Genomic DNA, 21,596 nt, shown 5'->3' with positions numbered 1-21,596 from the left:
AACATTCAAGGGTATGTAAACTTTTGATCAGGGCCATTTGGGTGATTTCTGTTATCATTATGATTTCAAAAGGAGCCAAAAAACTATGTGATAATAAATGGCTTCATATGATCACTTTCCTTAAATAAAAGTTTTTTTGCATGATCAGTCATATTTTCAAAATCAATGCCAAAATTTCACAATTTCTGCCAGGGTATGCAAACTTTTGAGCACAACTGTATATTGCAGCTCCAAACGGAATTGCAAAAACAATCAATGTTTTCAAACAGGGTTCCCAAACATTCCCCATCAGCTATTAGTAGGGCAAACTGTTAGTCCTGCCCCAAACTTACACCATTGGTTGAGCCAATGTTGCTACGTTGAACTCATCGGAATGCTCAGACAAACAGAGCAATGTTTTGATAGCGACACAGAGTCACAGTATTTACACTTTTGGGGGCAATCAACCTAATAACCGCTTTCTTATTACTGTAGAAAGCATTTTTAACAAGGGCTAAAATAACACGTTAAAAAATTATCATGCCCTGGCCGTAGATAGATTCTGTAATAAGGAATGTTCTGTACAGGTAACTCGCAGTTGTAAAGGCAACGAGAACGTGTTCTTGTATACAAAGACAACTGGATGGAGCACAACTCCAAATTCAGGGGTCTCGAGGTGTTCAAAGACAACTGGACGTAGCACACCACCGAATTCAGGGGTCTTGTTTTTCAAGTTTCTAACTGCATGTAAGCTGACACAACATCCTAAAAATGCCATTTTTATTGCACGAAACCAGTAAAATGCAACCAAACAAAAGTTAGATACTCCAAAAAGCAGTCGCGTGATGCATGTATTGACCTGTTTCAGTGACGTCACTTGTTCCTCACAGCTGCCATATTTGTAACCATCGGTGGGAGGACACAATGGCGAAGAATGGAAAAACACTTGTGAAGCTATATCAAGAAAAACATGTAAGAGCTTCTTTTAACTCCTGAAGAAGGCATTTGTTGCATCCCACAGTACAGCACATTGAAGGTATATGGAATTTTGGTCAAAAACATGGCGGTGGCGCAGTCAGACAGTGACATCACATGAAACGGGTCAATACATTGACCAATAAATATAATGTAGGCGGATGCAAAAATATGTCCTGTGAGAACAGTCATGTCTACCTCGGACAGATTGACGAGCTGAATTGCAGAGTGGATTGCTGTTGACTGTAGGCCAGTGATAGGCTTATGTTCAATGATATGGAAAAACATTATATTGATTTCTAAAGACACTTTTTGTATTGTCTAATACATGCTTTACTCGTTTGCAACAATAACGTAATGTCTTTGAATTAACAGAATTATTATATTTATTATAGATTACATTTATGATCATGATAATTATATGTTGATTTTAGGATCTTTCTCAGCAAATATTGATCTATGCGATCGTGGAAAACGGGAAAGCGGGTTTTTCCAGACTCAGGTAAGGCTTTTAATCGGCCACTTCAATGCTTTACAGCTTCACAAACTCAACAGTCTCAGAGGCATGTAGGCACTCAAACACATTAGCTTCACAAACAAACACATCAGCTTCCACGAGCACTGCAGGCTCCCTTGTGCCAGGCTCTCTCTACCTCCCTGTTGGTGGCGTGGCCGTTTATATGCCGCTCTCCCCATGCTCACTGGAATTAGAGGCAGGTGTTAGACATAATTTAGCTCAGGTGTAAGCACCCTTACCGCTTTCTCTCTCTCCGGACGGACACTCGACCACGCCCCCGCTGCCACAGCGATTAACTTGATTAATTACTCTGCCTTTTAGTAAATAATTTGATTCAAAAATTAATTGATTGACAGTGCTAATTTTAAACAAAAAATCCCTTTCACCATTAAGTTTGTTTTTCCTGATTTTGAGAATACACAGTATCTAGGAGTGAGAATCCTCTTTTGTTTCTATCTACTAACCTTTTGACCGCAGAATTCCCCATAGAGGAATAATTAATAGTACTAACACTACAGGGTTTTAGTAACACTAAAGGGTTTTAATTAAATCCATACTGTGCTTGTGCAAAAATAGAGTCAACAAAGACTCACAAACGCTTGTTTATAAAAAGAAGCATGCCATGCACTTTACCCAAGTGCATTTTACATCCTTGGGTATATTACGTTGGTTAAATTATACTGCGACAAATTTATCGAGAGGCTTTCGGTCGCATTTAAAATGCACAGATGAAGGGGACATAAAATAAGGACATAAAAGGCATGGGTCTTTATGGGTGCTCATAAATAGATGGAGAAAGTGTAACACTGAGAAGCAGTTTTAGCTGGCTTGTGCTTTTCTCTCTCTGATTTCAGAAAACCACATTCCAATCCTGAGCCGCAGCACAGAAATAAGGATAGAAACAGATTTATGGAGCAACGTTCTCCCAAGTAAAGGCAGTGTTTATCATCATCCCTGGGCTTCATGGAAAACAAATGAGATTGAAAAAACACAACAGCAGGATAAAATGGCAGACAAAGACCGGGCTTTTTGTCCTCTTGGCATGGTGCTGAGTGGGATGGCGAAGATGGATTTTCACAGAAACATGCTCATTGTTTATGACTGAGAGGGTCTGTACCAATCCTTGTCATGCTTAATGCGAAATCTTTCAAACGTCAGTGCAGAAATGCACCCTGGGACAGATAGCTTTCTACGCTGAGTAGCTGCATGAACAGGGACTGCCTTACTGCATTACAAATGATGTGAAAAAGTACTTACATGCCAGTTTCAAGTTTTGGCAATGCAAAAATAAAAGCTAGGATTTGTGTATACCTCTTTTTTCAACTTTAAAATGTACAATCTCTATTAGACAATCAGTTGATCCAAGTACAAACAAACACTTAATTCATCTAGTAGATCCTTATAGTTCCTTTATCCATAATGACTACAAACAAAGCAATTTTCCACAACCTACCAGTCTACTTTCAAACTCTGTACATTATTTACCCTAACAGCAACATTGTTCACGTAATGGAAAAAAAATGTGAGCCATTTTTAACGTAAATGGACAAAAAATGAAAATACCTTTCCTTTTTTACACAATGCATATTCCAATTCACCTCGATGGTTACTGGTGCCACGAATCCCGCCTCTGTAGTTCCTTCCACTCACCACCAGAGGGCGCCATCACCTGAGTATTGACTTTAACTATCTGAACTCCATTTTCCATAATTCCTGTACCTGGCAAAGTCTTGTTTTGCCCTGGCTGACATTTCTGAGCGTTATCTAAGTTTACTGCCTTACCTGTGTATGATCCTGGACTGTTTACCCTGTTTTGACCCGTTGCTGCCTGCCTACTGTTACTGCTTTGTTTATCTGGATATAACCTGTGATTGTCTGCCGCCTGCCCTGACCTCTTGCCTGTTTATTGACTACCTCTCTGGATTGCCTTGGATATTACTTTTGCTGGTGATTGACCCCTGCCTGTCTGTATTACTACGTTTATTGTAATTAAAGCTGCACATGGATCTCAACTCCGTTGACTCATCATTACAGAAGACTTCGCCACAAACCGATCCAACTGCTTTTCTGCAACTAACCACCGAGGTCTCAGCACAAGTGGATGTACTGGCCGTACACCACCAACAGCTTGACCGGCTGACATCGTTAACAGAGGAGCTTGTTAAGACTTTGCAAAGCCTCCGTTTACCAACACCAAACCCATTGAGAAATTAAATGGGTCACCAGCTAAATGTAAGGGATTTCTGCTCAAATGTTCTCTGTTTGTTAAACAACAACCCACACTATACCCCACTGATGAGAGCCACATTTCCTTTGTTTGTTCGCTGCTTACCGGTAAGGCATTGGACTGGATTACAGTGGTGTGGAATGGCAACAGAACATTCCCTTCATTCAGTTGCTTCCTCCAACAATTTTGTGCTGTGTTTGAACATCCAGTAGGAGGCAAAGATGCCGGAGATCAACTGCTTTCTCTTCATAAAGGTAATGCTCCTGCCGCAGAATATGCTCTCAACTTCCGTACTCTTGCTGCTCAAACCATATGGGTGGAGGATACTTTAAAGCTACTTTTTCAGAAAGGATTGAACTTAGAGCTTCAATCAGAGCTGGCTTGTCACGACGAGGATAAGACTTTGGATCAGTTCACCGAGTTAACCATACGCATCGATAACCTCCTCCGAGCACGTAAACCCTCCAACACTCTTGTAAAGCATCCTACTGCTGCATTTAACCCATGTGAATCTGAACCCATGCACATTGGACACACCCACCTACTCTCTGTGGAGAGAGATCGTCACGTTAAGCAGCACCTGTGTCTGTACTGTGGTCAAGCTGGACATCAATGGATTTCCTGTCCAGTCCGACCTTCTCTGCATCACCCCACTATGGTGAGTTCCTGTTCATTAATTCCCTCTACTTCATGTGTTGAAGTACCTGTGACATTAACCTTTTCGGGGAGGTCTATCTCTACTACAGCCATGCTGGATTCTGGGGCAGCGGGCAACTTCATCGAGGATTTCGCCAAAGCCCATAATATTCATCTTAACCTCTGTGACTCTTTTGGCTGTGGCAGCGTTAGACGGACACCCGCTTGGTGACTGTCATGTACATCACACTACCAAAGATATCATTCTAAAAGTTAGAGCACTGCATACTGAGTCTATTCGCCTATATATCATCCAATTACCTCATTACTCAGTAATTTTAGGACTACCTTGGCTGCAAAAACACAACCCTCAAATCTCGTGGAGCGATCAGCAAGTTACCCAGTGGTATAGTACCTGCCTCTCCACCTGCCTAAAGCCCATTTCTCCCAGGAATATTAGAGCCGCTGCTGTGCAAGTTGAGTCTACTACAGTTCCTAATCTACCCCCTGAGTATTCCGACTTAGTTGAAGCCGTCAGTAAAACCAAAGCCTCGCAACTACTTCCTCACCGCTCCAGTGACTGTGCCATAGAACTACTACCTGGTTCCTCACCTCCACGAGGCAGAATTTTCCCCTTGTCCAAACCGGAGTCCGAGGCCATGAAGTCATACATTGAAGAGGAACTTTCCAAGGGATGCTCACCAGCATCAGCCAGATTCTTCTTTGTGAGTAAAAAGAAAGGAGGGCTTCATCCATGCATTGATTATCATGGTCTCAATGAAATCACTGTAAAATTTCGTGAGGGGGACGAGTGGAAGACAGCTTTCTCAACCAGCACAGGGTCATGCCTTTCGGATTGGCCAACAGTCCATCATTGTTCCAGGAATTCATCAATGATGTCTTCCGAGACTTGCTGAATCAAGGGGTAATCGTTTACAATGACATCCTCATCTACTCTAATACTTACGAGGAGCATGTCAAGCATGTCCGAGCTGTTCTGCAACGCCTCATCACCCATCAACTGTACTCTAAGGCTGAGAAATGTGAGTTCCATCAGACATCAGTAGCGTTTCTAGGCTATGCCATCAGCCCAGAGTGCGTGGCGATGGATGATAAGGTGAGAGCAGTTTTAAAATGGCCACAACCTACTACGACAAAAGTCTGTCACGAATCCCGCCTCTGTAGTTCCTTCCACTCACCACCAGAGGGCGGCATCACCTAAGTATTGACTTTAACTCTCTGAACTCCATTTCCCATAATCCCCGTACCTGGCATTGATTACCTGCTCACCTGTTTCCCATTTACTCAGCTATTTAAGACTCACTCTCACTCTCTGTCATTGCAAAGTCTTGTTTTGCCCTGGCTGACATTTCTGAGCGTTATATAAGTTTACTGCCTTACCTGTGTATGATCCTGGACTGTTTACCCTGTTTCGACCCGTTGCTGCCAGCCTACTGTTACTGCTTTGTTTACCTGGATATAACCTGTGATTGTCTGCTGCCTGCCCTGACCTCTTGCCTGTTTATTGACTACCTCTCTGGATTGCCTTGGATATTACTATTGCTGGTGATTGACCCCTGCCTGTCTGTATTACTACGTTTATTGTTTATTTAAAGCTGCATATGGATCTCAACTCCGTTGACTCATTACAACTGGTATTCATGAATATCAATGCTTTTATTACCTGGCTAGGCTAGGTCCCCTAGGTCAGTGGTTCTCAAACAGGGGATTGGGACCCACTAGGGGGCCTCAGCACACTTCCAAGGGGGCCTCAATCTCTTAATCTACCTTTATTTTAAATAATTTTATTATAATTTGTATAATTCAAATTACTGAAAATGCAAAAATAATAATAATAATAATGTAATAACTCCCTTTACCAGTTTGATTTTATGAAGAACATCCAGTTCTAGACATTTCTGAAATCACAATTTATCATGATTAACTGTTTTAATCTATTTATGCTAGTAGTTTCTTACATTAAAAAAATGTTGAAAAACAAGCTTTGTCACCATTACAGTAGAAGTATGAGGAAATATCTTATAACTTATAATCTGAATATCTATTAGCCTACACTGGGGCCGTTTGAATATTTTCTCTGACAATGGAGTCAAAAAGGTTGAGAACTACTGCCCTAGGTTACTGCTGCAAGCAAATCAATTCACTGCTTATCTAAGCGCTCAAAATTGACACACTGAACACTGGCCTTTTCTTTCTGAAACTATAAAATTAAACTATTCAAGGCAGAATAAGCACAAATCCCTTCTAATATCTACATTGATTTACTATATTTCCTAACACTGGCTATGCTATCAGCACATTAAGCTGTATTTCAGTTTTAGTGTGCTTTTAAATTGCCGCCACTGCGTATTGGCCAAGTCCACCTGGGTTGTGCAGGGCAACTTGGTTAAGAAATCCAACATAATGCTGTAAAGTTACAAATCAGAATTTAAAAAGGTTAAGTATTTGAGATTGCTCCACCACATTTGCAGCTAATATGAAACCGAGCAGAGCAAAATGGAGCCAACGAGTGTTCTGCCAGAGCTTTGGCCGAGTCTGAACCTCCCAGTCACATGAGAGCATAAAGTACTACACAAGAGCAAATCAAGTAGAGTTGAGTGAGCCAAAGGCCATAAATGAAAGCTGCAATACTGAGCCTTAAACACAGTGGTTTTTATAGCAAGGCAACCTGCAGCTTCACGGAGTGATGTTACTGTACTTCAAGGAGGGTATGAGAGACACTTTAGTCTAGGGCTGTAATAACTAATCGATAAAATAAACAATTATGAAAAATAGCTGACAACAAATTTCATTATCAATTAGTGGAGTCTTTGAGTACAAAGAACCCTTGTCAGTGACAACCATTTTGAAGATGACGTCACTGTTAAACGTTAAATACAAATACTTTTTGCAAAAATCAAACGGAGTAAAACAGAGAAAAGGAGCAGTCATTTTGATAAAAACAACAGTAATTGTTGGTCATCAAATTTTTGATTCTAAATTAGTAAAGTGCTCAGCCTTTAAAATTATACTCTTTTGACAAGCCCATTCTGACGCGTTCAATGCATGCACACAACGACTGCTTTGTTATACTCTTTTAGCACAGTCAACACCATGCACTGTTGACGCGTAATGACGCAGACTTTCTGCATGTAGAAAGTAGGCAGCACACGGAGAATCCGTGTGTTCTGTGCTAATGACGTGTTGGGCCTCATGTATTCAGATAGAAGACAAAGGCAGGCCTAACAGTCATAAAAAACATTCCTCAAGCCCCCTCCTTCTAAGTCGTAAATCTTACTGATAAAATCGTGCCAAAATCAAACAAAGGGAGTCCAAAACAGACTACAGATCCATGAAGCCTTGCCCACTAAAGGATCGAGCACTCAACTCCTATTGGATGAGGCACACAACAGAACGTCCCTCGAACATGACATCATCAGGACTTCAAATAATTCTGAAATGCTTCCAAAGTGGCTTCCGGCTACTTCGTTCACCGAATACGGACGTAGCTTTTTGCTGCTCTTTTTGTAACCTCGTGGCATAAGGAAGTAATGTCCGACTTGAAACTGTAGCCATACAATCTCCATCTCGCTGGACGAGTTGAGATTACTCTGTGTTCAACCAAACACTCTAACGGATCCGAAGGAGACCGCCGAGCAATTCGCATCTTCATCCGTTGGCCTACAGAAGTGAAGAGATTAAAGATTTCTCTTCCATCTTCAATCAAGTCGACATTTCTGAGTTCTCCGCCAGCCCGCCGAGAATCAACAGCCGTACCGGCCGCCGACAGCGCGAGGAAACGGCTCTAGTCATCACACGAGCCTCAAGAAACCGGGTCAAAGTTAAAGGACGGAGGAAAACACATTCTACCTGTGTCCTCATGCGATTCAAGTAAGAGGTTTACGTCTGGGCAGAGAGAATATTATAGCGTGTTATTCTTGTGTTTCAAGGTTTTTGCTTGTACAGTTTACGGACCGCCATGTCCGCTAATTATTAATACTCAGGGTATTAATTATCACGAATTTGTTTTGCTGTATTTTAGTCCAACCAAATTGGACTGTTGTGCATTTTCGCCATCGCGGGTGAGACAGCAACTGAGTTCATCCATTAAAGAGTCAAATAACAAGGGACTTTTACGAGCCCCACTCGTAAAACCGCGTCTCTGAGTGATGAACACGGCTGCTTCATCTCCAGCTATCGCGAAATCAGCTTTCGGGCTGTCACTTAATCATCTCTCTCTCTCTCTCTCTCTCACTAACCACACTGACACACACACACACACTGTCACACACACACCTTGTGTTATAGGATTATTTTTATTTCCATATCTAATCATATCACTGTTTAGTTTGTAGTTGTAAGTCGGAAGTTTATTGACTGCATTGTATTAATTATTAATTGATATTACTGCATAAATAAACTTTGTTTATATTACAAAGAGAAGTATTTTGGTTTGTTTTGCATACGCCCGTGTCGTGCTGACGGGATGTCAGTGCTCGGATTCAAACCTTCATTCATTGTTTTTTTATTCGAAAATCGATATTCTTCGGATGTCGATTTTCCTAAAAAACAATCTAATATTGAGACTGTTCTAATATTCGGTTATTAGTCCCTGATTTCAGGGTGGTGCCCCGTCAATGTTAATCCTTATTAATATTCTATTGATTTTTGATAATTGATAATTATCTTTGATTGAATTAGAATGATCAATAAGCTAGTGTTAATTTTAATGTTTCTTCGATTTTAACAATTGATAAGTGTTGATTTTAAAGGATTAAAAAAAAGCTAACATTGATTCTCATCAATGTTCTATTGATTTTAATAATTAATAATTATCTTTGATAATTATTAATTATTGCTAATAACCAAACTTGCTCCTAAACGTAGCACACTACATTTACTGGAGTCCTATATGAGGTTTTAATGAGTTAGATCCAATTAATTAATTTAAATATTGATTAATAACTACAGAAATAATTATTAATTATTTCTGATAGTAACACTGATCTAAACAACCAGTAAAGCCCTACAGACGGAATTTGCATCATACAAGACGTGTGCGACACGTAATGGGACGCAGAAAACCAAAGTATCCTAAGGCCTTTAATAGAATTATTGGAAATTAAAGAATAGTCCATTACACTAGTTCTTTACAGAAACAGGTCATCTGATTACTGATTACCTACTTTAGTCTGAGAAACCATCTAAACCATCCATTGCCAGTTTTTCTTTGCTTTGTATTAAACAGATTGGTGTGATTGTATATCCAATGAGTATACAGCACTGTTTGCACAGCCCTCATATACTCTAATATCATGCTGAGGTTTTTAAGAATATAGAAAAAACAAATACAGTACATTTTATGATTCGAGTTGTCTTTTGTCCTCACTATGACCTATGGAGGACTGCACACTCTCACCTATGGCATTGCTCTGTTCCTTATTAAACCTAGCCACAAATACGGCCCTGATGCCTGACCTGCACGTTCGACTGCCACTGAAAAATTGAACCCAGCGAGTGCTGCTCATGCCTCTTCCTGAGTCTTAAGCAACAAAAAAAAAACACCATCCCACTTGATGGCTCTCCAACTCATCTATTAACACATCACTGTGTGCTTGATCAGAGCATGGTAGCAAAAGTAGCTATACCTCATCAACCACACAATTGCACAAGGCCTTTGAGAAACGAGAGTTACGTAATCAGGCATCACTGATCAAAGGAGCCCGATCTAGAGTCAATAAAAAGGATAATGGTGAATGTGAAGATTGCAAGATTTGACAGACACTTTCACAGAGCTGGGGAGCAGCTAAAAACAATTGATCTTTGCCTCAGTATTACATGGAACATTTCAGCTTGTTAATTTTTACAGTGGAAAAAAGGCAAAAAGAGAAAGCAGCTATGGTATGTAACATCTGGGCAGACTGCACTTGACAGCCAATTGGATATCCAAAAGAGATGTGACATTTTTCTGTTTTTAAATAAAATGGAACTGAGTAGGATGCTTTCTGCAACACTGAAGCAAATCTGCCAGAACATAAAATGCTAATGATGCCTCTGCAGAGGTTGACAAGAGAGAGGGAATGAGAGAATGAGAGAAGAGCCAAAAATGAAAGAGATGGTTGCTGACCTTATAAAACTAGGCTAATATACAAAGCAGCTCTCGGTTCTCTCATTTGCAGAATCTTGGATGGTAAATTATCCATTTAAACAACTATCTAAAGTAACTACCAAAACAGCAGCCTGGTCTCATAGAGTAACGTTACTACCTACGTTTTTGCTAAATGTTTTTTACATGGCTTTTTGTACATATCACAATAGAGTAGAGAACTCTAGAGGCACAACAACTTCTTTCGGCTGCTCCCATTAGGGGTCACCACAGCAGACGATCTGTGATCCGCAGATTTGACTTGGCACAGGTTTTACGCCGAATGCTATTCTAGAGGCACTACAACAATAACCTTAATTCACATTCACACAAATCACGAGTAAAATGGCATATTAGCAGTTCATTGACACTTACTTTTTACTTTGTTCCTCACATAATGCTATCTTATGATCATCAGAACACGTTTACTATAGTGTATGACTTGTAAAGTGATATAATTTAACTAGCAGGGCTCCAGACTAAAAAAATGACTTGGGAGCCATTGGCTTCTAAACTGAAACATTAAGGAGTCAAATGGCTGTTTTTAGTCACCAAATCACAGATTTGCTCTGTTCAGAAACAAGATAGAAATCCGAAGACAGCTGATAATCCATTAATCAAGGTTAAATAAACAGTATACACCGATCAGCCATAACATTAAAACCACCTGCCTAATATTGTGTAGGTCCCCCTCGTGCTGCCAAAACAGTGCCAACCCACATCTCAGGTGTATATAGTTGGGAAGGTAAGTTTGCATTCCCTTTTGTCTCATAAATGTTCACACCCCTTTCATAATTTATACAAATATAAGATTTTTATTTTTATTTAGTACTGCTCTTCAGAATCTACATTACAGATATTTACAAAGTATAGCAAGCATATAGTAGTGTGTTGTCTTCTTGAGCATCAATGAATGTTTGCACCATGTGTAATAGTTGTGTACAAGTCCCTTAATTGTCCTAAGTGTCAAAAGATTGACTTTATATATACTGTATGTATATACACTGGCAGCCAAATGTTTGGAATAATGTACAGATTTTGCTCTTATGGAAAGAAATTGGTACTTTTATTCACCAACGAGGCATTCAACTGATCACTATGCATAGTCAGGACATTTAATATGTGAAAAATTACTGTTACAATTTGAAAAAAAATGTCAGAACTTCTTAAACTACTTCAAAGAGTTCTCATCAAAAAATCCTCCACATGCAGCAATGACAGATTTGCAGATCCTTGGCATTTCACCCCACGATTCCTGTAACACTTGCCATAGATGTGGCTGTCTTGCTGGGCACTTCTCACGCACCTTACAGTCTAGCTGATCCCACAAAAGCTCAATGGGGTTAAGATCCATAACACTCTTTTCCAATTATCTGTTGTCCAGTGTCTGTGTTTCTTTGCCCACTCTAAACTTTTCTTTTTGTTTCTGTTTCAAAAGTGTCTTTTTCTTTGCAATTCTTCCCATAAGGCCTGCACCCCTTAGTCTTCTCTTTACTGGTGTACATGAAACCAGTGTTGAGCGGGTAGAATTCAATGAAGCTGTCAGCTGAGGACATGTGAGGCATCTATTTCTCAAACTAGAGACTCTGATGTACTTATCCTCTTGTTTAGTTGTGCATCTGGCATTCAACATCTCTTTCTGTCCTTGTTAAAGCCAGTTGTCCTTTGTCTTTGAAGACTGTAGTGTACACTTTTGTATGAAATCTTCAGTTTACTGGCAATTTCAAGCATTGTATAGCCTTCATTCCTCAAAACAATGATTGACTGATGAGTTTCTAGAGAAAGCTGTTCTTTTTTTTGCCATTTATGACCTAATATTGATCTTAAGACATGCCAGTCTATTGCATACTGTGGCAACTCAAAAACAAAAGACAACGTTAAGTTTCACTTAATGAACCAAACAGCTTTCAGCAGTGTTTGATATAATGACAAGTGATTTTCTAGTACCAAATTAGCAATTTAGCATGATTACTCAAGGATAAGGTGTTGGAGTGATGGCTGCTGGAAATGGGGCCTGTCTAGATTTGATCAAAAATTAGTGATGGTGCTGTTGTTTTTTTTACATCAGTAGTGTCCTGAATATACTTTGTGATCAGTTGAATGCCACTTTGGTGAATTAAAGCACCAATTTCCTTCTGAAACAGCAAAATCTGTACATTATTCCAAACTTTTGGCTGCCAGTGTATGTGTATATATATATATATATATATATATATTAATTTAAATTGTTTTAAAATATTGCCTTAGTCTTTCGTTATTGTTACCGGATGGCCCACACACAGAGACTACAAGGGTGCAAACTGAATGAAATCCCAGATGCAGTTTATTGTGCTACTCCAATCCTAATCAATAATTACCAGAAGAAAAAAAAAGTGGTACACAATATGGGACTTTTAATTATAAAGAAGCCCGAAATACACATGGGACTCTTATTTTGAAATGTCTGCGCTCCCAGTTGTGAGCTAACTGACGGCTGATTCGCTGAGAAAGTGAATCTGATTCAAACTGCTAGCCTGAGCTCCTGAGTTGAAACCCTCAGTTCTTTTCGGGTGATTCATGAAAAAGACCCGGTTCAAGAGTAATTTGTTCACAACTCTCTCGCGCTGGGTTTGTCGTTGCGTCCGGTGCAGCGAGCTCATCAGAAACAGAATGGGTAAAAAGCGGCACGAGACACACTGGTTCGTGTTCTAAAAATGTATTGAATAACTCACAAGATACACTATATTGCCAAAAGTATTCGCTCACCCATCCAAATAATTGAATTCAGGTGTTCCAATCACTTCCATGGCCACAGGTGTATAAAATGAAGCACCTAGGCATGCAGACTGCTTCTACAAACATTTGTGAAAGAATGGGCCGCTCTCAGGAGCTCAGTGAATTCCAGCGTGGTACTGTGATAGGATGCCACCTGTGCAACAAGTCCAGTCGTGAAATTTCCTCGCTACTAAATATTCCACAGTCAACTGTCAGTGGTATTATAACAAAGTGGAAGCGATTGGGAATGACAGCAACTCAGCCACGAAGTGGTAGGCCACGTAAAATGACAGAGCGGGGTCAGCGGATGCTGAGGCGCATAGAGCGCAGAGGTCGCCAACTTTCTGCAGAGTCAATCGCTACAGACCTCCAAAGTTCATGTGGCCTTCAGATTAGCTCAAGAACAGTGCGTAGAGAGCTTCATGGAATGGGTTTCCATGGCCGAGCAGCTGCATCCAAGCCATACATCACCAAGTGCAATGCAAAGCGTTGGATGCAGTGGTGTAAAGCACGCCGCCACTGGACTCTAGAGCAGTGGAGACACGTTCTCTGGAGTGACGAATCACGCTTCTCCATCTGGCAATCTGATGGACGAGTCTGGGTTTGGCGGTTGCCAGGAGAACGGTACTTGTCTGACTGCATTGTGCCAACTGTGAAGTTTGGTGGAGGGGGGGATTATGGTGTGGGGTTGTTTTTCAGGAGCTGGGCTTGGCCCCTTAGTTCCAGTGAAAGGAACTCTGAATGCTTCAGTATACCAAGAGATTTTGGACAATTCCATGCTCCCAACTTTGTGGGAACAGTTTGGGGATGGCCCCTTCCTATTCCAACATGACTGTGCACCAGTGCACAAAGCAAGGTCCATAAAGACATGGATGAGCGAGTTTGGTGTGGAAGAACTTGACTGGCCTGCACAGAGTCCTGACCTCAACCCGATAGAGCACCTTTGGGATGAATTAGAGCGAAGACTGTGAGCCAGGCCTTCTCGTCCAACATCAGTGTCTGACCTCACAAATGCGCTTCTGGAAGAATGGTCAAAAATTCCCATAAACACACTCCAAAACCTTGTGGAAAGCCTTCCCAGAAGAGTTGAAGCTGTTATAGCTGCAAAGGGTGGGCCGACATCATATTAAACCCTATGGATTAAGAATGGGATGTCACTTAAGTTCATATGCATCTAAAGGCAGATGAACGAATACTTTTGGCAATATAGTGTATCTTACGAAACCGCATATGAACACACACATCCCGATTGTCGCCAGTGGAGACTAGATTTTACATTTTTGTCGCAATCATTTATTTTTAGTCACATTTGCAACCATATTAGTCGCAGTCTGGAGCCCTGACTAGGGCTGTCAATCGATTAAATGTTTTTAATCTAATTAATTACATGACTAATTAATCGAATTAGGGATGCTCCGATCGTATCGGCCAATACTCAATTCCTTTGACTCGATCGGCAATCAGTAATTTGGCCGATCGCATAAACTGATCGCTCATGTCGCAAAACACGCCTGGCTCCTTTAAGACTTCAGCAGCACTGTCATGGGATTACGGAGTGTGGGGAATACTGGCATAGTGTTGTAAGACAACAAACTTGATTCAGCTGTTAATAACGATGCAGTGGGAGAGGTATGGCGAATATGAAAAGTTTGTGTACTGTACAGTTAATGTGGCGCATCACACACGACAAGACAAAGGAAAAACAGCGCAAGCTGTGAAACGGTCCTTATTATCGTTCATGGCAGCAGCTTCTCAGTCTCCGCCAGGCATAGGCATTTCAGTTATAATGTGTTACAAAATGTGGTGTATTTCAAAAATCTTTATTAAATATTTCCCAATTAAACGGCATTAACAATAGTAGCACCTGTAGAGTCTAGAAACATGCGCTCTTTCTCTGCTTTCCTTTCATCTCTTGCCCTCATCAGAAAGCGTGTGTTCCCTCATTAAAGTTCAAGCAGCAACAAGGGAAAATACAAGTGAACTATTAATACAATCATCCAACTAAATAAAAAGGCAGGGAAACAGTGGCAGACTGGCCATTGGGAGAACCGGCCGTGAAATGGGGCCGCATGGGCCGCCGCGTTATGCGGAAGGGGGCAATGATATGCAGCAAAGGACTTTTTCAAAGTATAGTTTTTTCCCAAAAAAAAAACTAAAAAAAAAAGTTCTTGACATGGGATTGCATTTGATTTTCTCGAGATAAAAATAATAATGCCCTCTAATGTGACTGACTGGACTTTTTTTTATTATTATTTGATATATGCTCTATTATTTCGATTCCATAATTTAGTTTAGGCATCGGTAAATCGTGTTCAGTTGACGTATGGTCAGTGGTAAAACCCTAAAGGAACACATCACAGGCAGGTGCGTAAACAATAAAATATAACCTTTTAAACCTGTAATATCTTACAGTGTTTCAGTGAAAGACCTAAGCATTCTATCAAGTTCTGTGAAGATTGTTCCTGTTGCAAGGGAAGTGTATCACTTTACACATTCTTGGATTTACTCGAGAAGTTTCTCCAATAACGCGATCGATGCCCTCAACTGAACCAGAGAAGGTGGTGGACATCCTCCTGTCGGCATGAACTGAAATTTTTTTTACACTAAAGCTTCGTCAAACCTTTTTTCTTTTTCTTTTTTACCTCTTGGACTATTTAATTCACAAAAGAACATCTGATGACAGCAAACATGCCTGTTAGTTCCTCATTTTATTTTTAGATGCTAGTGTTTGCTAAATCAACGTTTTACGATTTGAATGCACTCCATTTAAAAAAAAAAAAAAAAAAGGAAAAAAAAAGTTTATTACTGTTGTATGTTAAAAGCTTCATACTGTCATGTACAAGCGAGTCTGAAGCCTTCCTTATATGACGTTTTCATGGCCGTGGATTATGATAATTGTGAATGAACATGCACACGCACTCTATTTACGAATGTCTGGAATCCACTAACATACACAATTTGTAGGCTACTAACAAATCTGGGGAGTACAAAGTGTTCGTGTATCCGGCAGAAAGTTTTCAGGAAGCTCCATTTTACGCAGAAATTACTCCCAATTCTTTTGTATATTTACGAAATTTTCATGAATGAGGCCCAGTGTGCAGAAAGCTTACATATAGCCAGTTATGATAGAGATCCTGATAAAGGTGAAAAGATCAGTGATTGGTATCGGCTGTAAAAATCCAGATTGGAGCAAAAATCAAATTATTCGCAATTAATCGCATAAATCATTATTTGCTGAGAAAGGGCTAAAATAAAGATAATTCATATAAATATTACATAATAATGAAAATATTTATAAATATAATATGTAGGGCCTATGATAAATATATAATACAGATTGAAATTCAGTTTGAAATAAATTGCTTTATTGAGGCAGAAGAATAAAGCATTGATTATACAATACCAAAAGTGGCAAAAATATACTGTTTGTTTTATTCTCATATCATTGAACAAGCAGTTGACAGCAATATAATAATTTAATAATTTTTTACGCGATATTTCATAAAATATTAAATCACACAAAGTTAATGTATTAAATCGACAGCACTAATTTTAACATTTGCACTACATAACCAACTACATTTACAAGCTTATTTTAACACGACCAAGTTGCACTGTAGCTAAACTAATAGAGCATTGCACTTGCAACGTGAAGGACCTGGTTAGAAGCCCAGAAGTACACAAGAGTCAACATGTCATGCAAAAGTGTCATAGATGCACCACACAATGATACGCTTGATATGGCAATTCCAATTTTAATATCGGTTAGGTTTAGGTTTATTGTCTATGCTTGGGAGGTAGGCTTTGTTGAGGTGTTGTCTCTGCAGCAGACAGACTCCAATGTCTAAATCCAAAAAGACAAATACTTTCATAGTTAAGCTGGCATCTTCTCCTCAGGAGTCATTATTCAGCTACAGTAGTAAACAGGATGGTAGAATCGAACTTTGGTTTGGACGGAGCAATCAAAGAGTGAAAAAAGCCTAGATGTTTCTCTGCCGCAGCATCAATCAGTGTGGAAAAGGATACATCTCAGAGTACAGATCTTACTGATGTCTCTGTAGAAAATGCTCAAGTTCAGCAGAGGATGACATTGCTCTCTGCATGTGTGGTTTTGGCCCTCATCTCAGGGACATCTCTACCGCAATGCTCACAGAGCAAGAATGCAAATCTTAGGTGTGTTTTGGCTGATTTAAGGGTTTCATATGTCAAAGACATATCTGACACACTGACTAACACATTGTCAGTCCAATGCCTATGACACTCAGCTGTGGTGAAATATGCAGTTCTTTCTCCAGGTGATTACCACAGTTGTTATCATACTAGTCAAGGGGTGGTCACACTAAATTTTGTGATCCATTCACTTCCATTTAATGCAAGAGTACACAAGCATATAAAGAAAACTCCTGTTTTTCATTGCATACACAGTTTCAAGTTTGGTGAACTCTGACCTGTGAATTCTGATAGCAAACAGACGTTTGACCAATTGAGGATGTAAAAGTCACAGCTTGATATCTTGGCTGAAAATAGTCAAACATTGAGGAAACTGTCATTTTTGCAGATTAAAAAAAAAGATAAGTTAAAATCAATAACAAAGAGAAGATGCATGCTTTGCACTGTGGCAGGAAAGCCATGAAGCATGATATCATGGTTGCCCATATTAGTTGCAGCATCCTAAATAATTTTGCATGCTTAAAATCAGGTGTGACCATCGTTTGACTTTGCAGTGGGCCAAACACACTTCCAGGCTCTAATAATATGAAGAATTGTCTTTAATAATATAAAAATACATCAGTGTTAATGACAAAACTGTCAATGATTTATGAGTCTGGATGTACTGCTAGGGCCAACCAATAGTTCCCTATTCACTGCTCCAAGGAAGAAATCAATGTCTCATTTAAAAACCTTCATCCTCCACTAACACTTACCCATTTGATCTGTAAACTTTAAATTTGCTAGCCTCATAAAATTCTCTACATCAGGCTAAGTGTTTGGTCAGTTTTCCTTTAGCATCCCTTGGCACGGGGTGAGTCTAATAATTGGCTGACTCTCAGCCATCCAATTCACCAGTGATCAATTATTCAAGAGAACTGCATGTTTTTTGCCTCTCCTGACGCTAAGGAATGGATTTGCCATGTTGTTTATGACCAGCTCTGCACCTTGGCTGCAACAAAGGGACTCAATAAGTCACTAAAAGAGGATCTACAGTGAATAAAAAATAAATAGTATAAAGATGACCAAAACCTCCACTGTAAAAGAAACAAGCACTCTAGACAATCAGAGAGCAGCAGTCTTGGAATAACCAGAGTTGGCTGTCTGACCTAGTTAGCATATGAATGCCCCCATGAGCAGACTGTACCATGGTCAGACACACAGGGGCAAAACAGGACCCATAAAGAGTTTTACACAATTTAAATATTTTAAATACAGTCATGTATTTTAATGTGGCATTTATGCAAGTGCTTCTTATCTTTTCCCCCCAAAATTCAGCATTGTAAGTACCGATAAAGTTCCAAGTGGGATTCTTTTGAAAGTTTGCACACAATGTTCTCAAATTTTAAGTGGAGCGTTTTATTATATAGGGTTGTGCTTCCTAATCCAAATGCAGAAAGGAGATAATTAGCCATCTTGCTCTCAGGATAGAGGGTGTAACATTATGGATACCACAGAGATGTGGTAATATTTTATTTTATGATGATTTGTGCACTGTCAGTGTACTCTCTTGTGTATTTTATGTACACACACACACACACACACACACAGTATTCTAGGCATTGCTAGGCTAATGTACAGTACAAGGGATTTTTTTTTAAACATATAATAAACATAACATGTACAATACACAAAACACACACAGTAACACTCACCTTCTGATGCAGAGGCCCCTGGGGGCTGGGGCCCCACAGGCGTTGGGGGTACAGGTCTCGGCCAGGGCTTCCCTGAGGAAAGGCCTGCCCTCACGACCCCAACATACTCCACAAAGGTGCCAGGGAAGTTGCCCTTCTCTTTAGTGCGTTCATTGGTGCCATGCAGCCAGCCCTTTGGGCACTTTTCCTCACCCTCTTGGTAATCGGGTGACAGCAAAGTTATTTTGCTGACTGTGAGGAGATCCCCAGGCTGCAGGGAGATATCATCACCCCGCTCCTGTTTGTACTCAAACAGTGCACGGTACTGGAAACTGTCAGAGCTCATGATTTGTGCTTTACATGAGCTTCAAAAGGGTTTTCTGTGTTTTAATGCTTAAACTGCCCTTGGATGTCGTCAGTCAGTCCTTGGTTTCAATCCTTAGTGCTAACTCAATTGGAAAGCCCTTGGGTTGAATCCTGAGAGCTCATTGACATTTGGCAGGGTTTCCTGAAATGGTTAAAAATCCAACAGTACCATGTGTCGGGCAGAGGCCGTTATTGCGCAGTTCAATTTGGTCCACAAATAAAAGTACAGATTCAACTAGTCAGACCATGGGGGTGAAATTAATTCTTAAAGTCTGTGCCAAGATACGGAACAAGGTCAGAGAATGCCAAAACAGACACAGCCCCATGAAGCAATGGACGAATAGTGAGGCGACGGTGCAGGACAGTGAAAGCTCAAATTTGGGGACACAGTGACCTGGAACCAGGACGTTGGGAAGTTCTGCAGCGTTGGCACTTGTCCACAGATAGAAATAATGCATTGATTGAAGTACCCTCTCTCTTCTTTTGCAGGTGTGGTAAGAAAGAGAATAACATGGGCAGTGCCAGTCTATTCTTCAAATGATAGCGCAAGAGCAGGGGTCATCTTGATTAAGACCTTAAAACCTAAAAGCATTAATTGTACTGTTAGTATAAGAAATCCTTCCTTAAATAAACTTATAATAACAACATTTGTATTGCACTAAAATCCCTATATTACATCATAGCAGTAATACAATTACAGATATGTGCAAGATCTACATGTTACAGCATAGCATCACAACGTCTGTGTTTCAAATACAGAACAATGCAATGACAAATGACATGGACATACATGTCTCATTTACAGCGCGTGACTGGGACAGTGCCAACTTGAGTACAGCGTGCAGAAACTCGACTGTGTGATACATAACTTACCTTCTGGCGCACTTCGCAAAACCGCCCGAAATACAAGATGCACGTAGTCCAAAGCAAGAAGAACGAACGGATATTTTACAGACAGGTTAATTAAAATATACGTTTAAAATAATATTCCCAAACAACCTGCGTGGCTGAGTCAGACATCCAGCCAGACTAAGGCTGTAGTACGAGTCTGCCCGAGTGATGTCAGAGACCACGCCCCCGCTGTCTGATTATAACACACTGTCTGTGGGGCAAAGTTGGAAACGTGGATTTTATAATGGAGAATGAAAAGAGGGGCGCAAATCAGCATGAAAATATTGCGTCGTACTTTGCATCTGCGCAGACACAAAGTACAAATGATATAACGATGTCTAGCATGTGACAGGGTGCCGGTCATTTTAAAAGGTATTTACCACCATTATCCTTTCTCTAGACATTTTTTTAACGGTAGGAAAAATGATCAAGGACATGCATTGCAATTGTATGCATGAAATGTGACACTCAAATAGGCTAGTTTAGATATAGGCTACCCTATATCCTAAGAAAAAAGCTAAAAATAAAAATGCCAAAAAGTACCACCATATGCCATTTTTCTATTATGTAAGTTGTCCAGTTACTCTTAAATGATGAATAATAAAAATGCATGAGAAATGTGGTGGGAGTAGAATTCGTATGGATGGATGAATGGCTTGATGTACAGAATGCCCAGCATACACTGACCAACTAATAAAATGAATAAATAACCTGACATACTTCACATGCATGGTCCTTTCTGTTTTGCTGCTGTTCCCTTATTGCATTACATACAAACAAAAACACTGAGCTTTTATATTCCCGCTAAACACAGAATGTTCCCCTAACGTTAGTGTAAGGTTCCCAGTAGTGTCTGGTTCTTACCTTACCAGAACGTTGCAGTAGGTTCTTGTGTGACAACCTTATAAGAACTTATAAATAACATTATCTAATGGTTACTTTTAGGTTTGATTTAGAATAATCATATTTTCCATTATTTATTATTTTCCATAATTTTCACACAATTATTATTCTTTTTTTTTGTGATAATGTTTTCCTTATTTTTTCATAACTGTTGCAAATAGTTTAATAGACAACAATAACTGACTAGCCTTCACTTCCAGAGAACCACAGTCCGATATAGATGAATTCAGAAAACAATCATTCTATTTTTAAAATTTGTTTTTTTATTTATAGTAGTGGTAATGTATGGGTTTTTAACTTCATTTATTCATAGCTTACTCAGAGCAAATGATTCAAGACATTTAGTATTAAAAACATAAT

The 21,596-nt window shown here is 39.8% G+C and overlaps 1 protein-coding gene across 1 annotated transcript in view; it reads right to left on the bottom strand.

Annotated features, from left to right (window-relative positions):
* The window catches only part of LOC127448779 (phosphatidylinositol 3-kinase regulatory subunit alpha-like), a 238,408-nt gene extending 218,809 nt beyond the window's left edge, over positions 1–19,599 (bottom strand). Inside the window, exon 1 of the mRNA XM_051711628.1 lies at positions 19,098–19,599. Coding sequence (XP_051567588.1) covers positions 19,098–19,422 — 325 coding nt within the window. The 5' untranslated portion in view covers positions 19,423–19,599. The remainder of the gene's footprint in view (positions 1–19,097) is intronic.
* Between the last annotated feature and the right edge of the window lie 1,997 nt (positions 19,600–21,596).

Source organism: Myxocyprinus asiaticus, chromosome 12, assembly GCF_019703515.2.
Source record: "Myxocyprinus asiaticus isolate MX2 ecotype Aquarium Trade chromosome 12, UBuf_Myxa_2, whole genome shotgun sequence".
Lineage (NCBI taxonomy): Eukaryota > Metazoa > Chordata > Actinopteri > Cypriniformes > Catostomidae > Myxocyprinus > Myxocyprinus asiaticus.
Note: the sequence above shows the minus strand (reverse complement) of the source record. Positions and strands in the feature narration are given on the sequence as shown.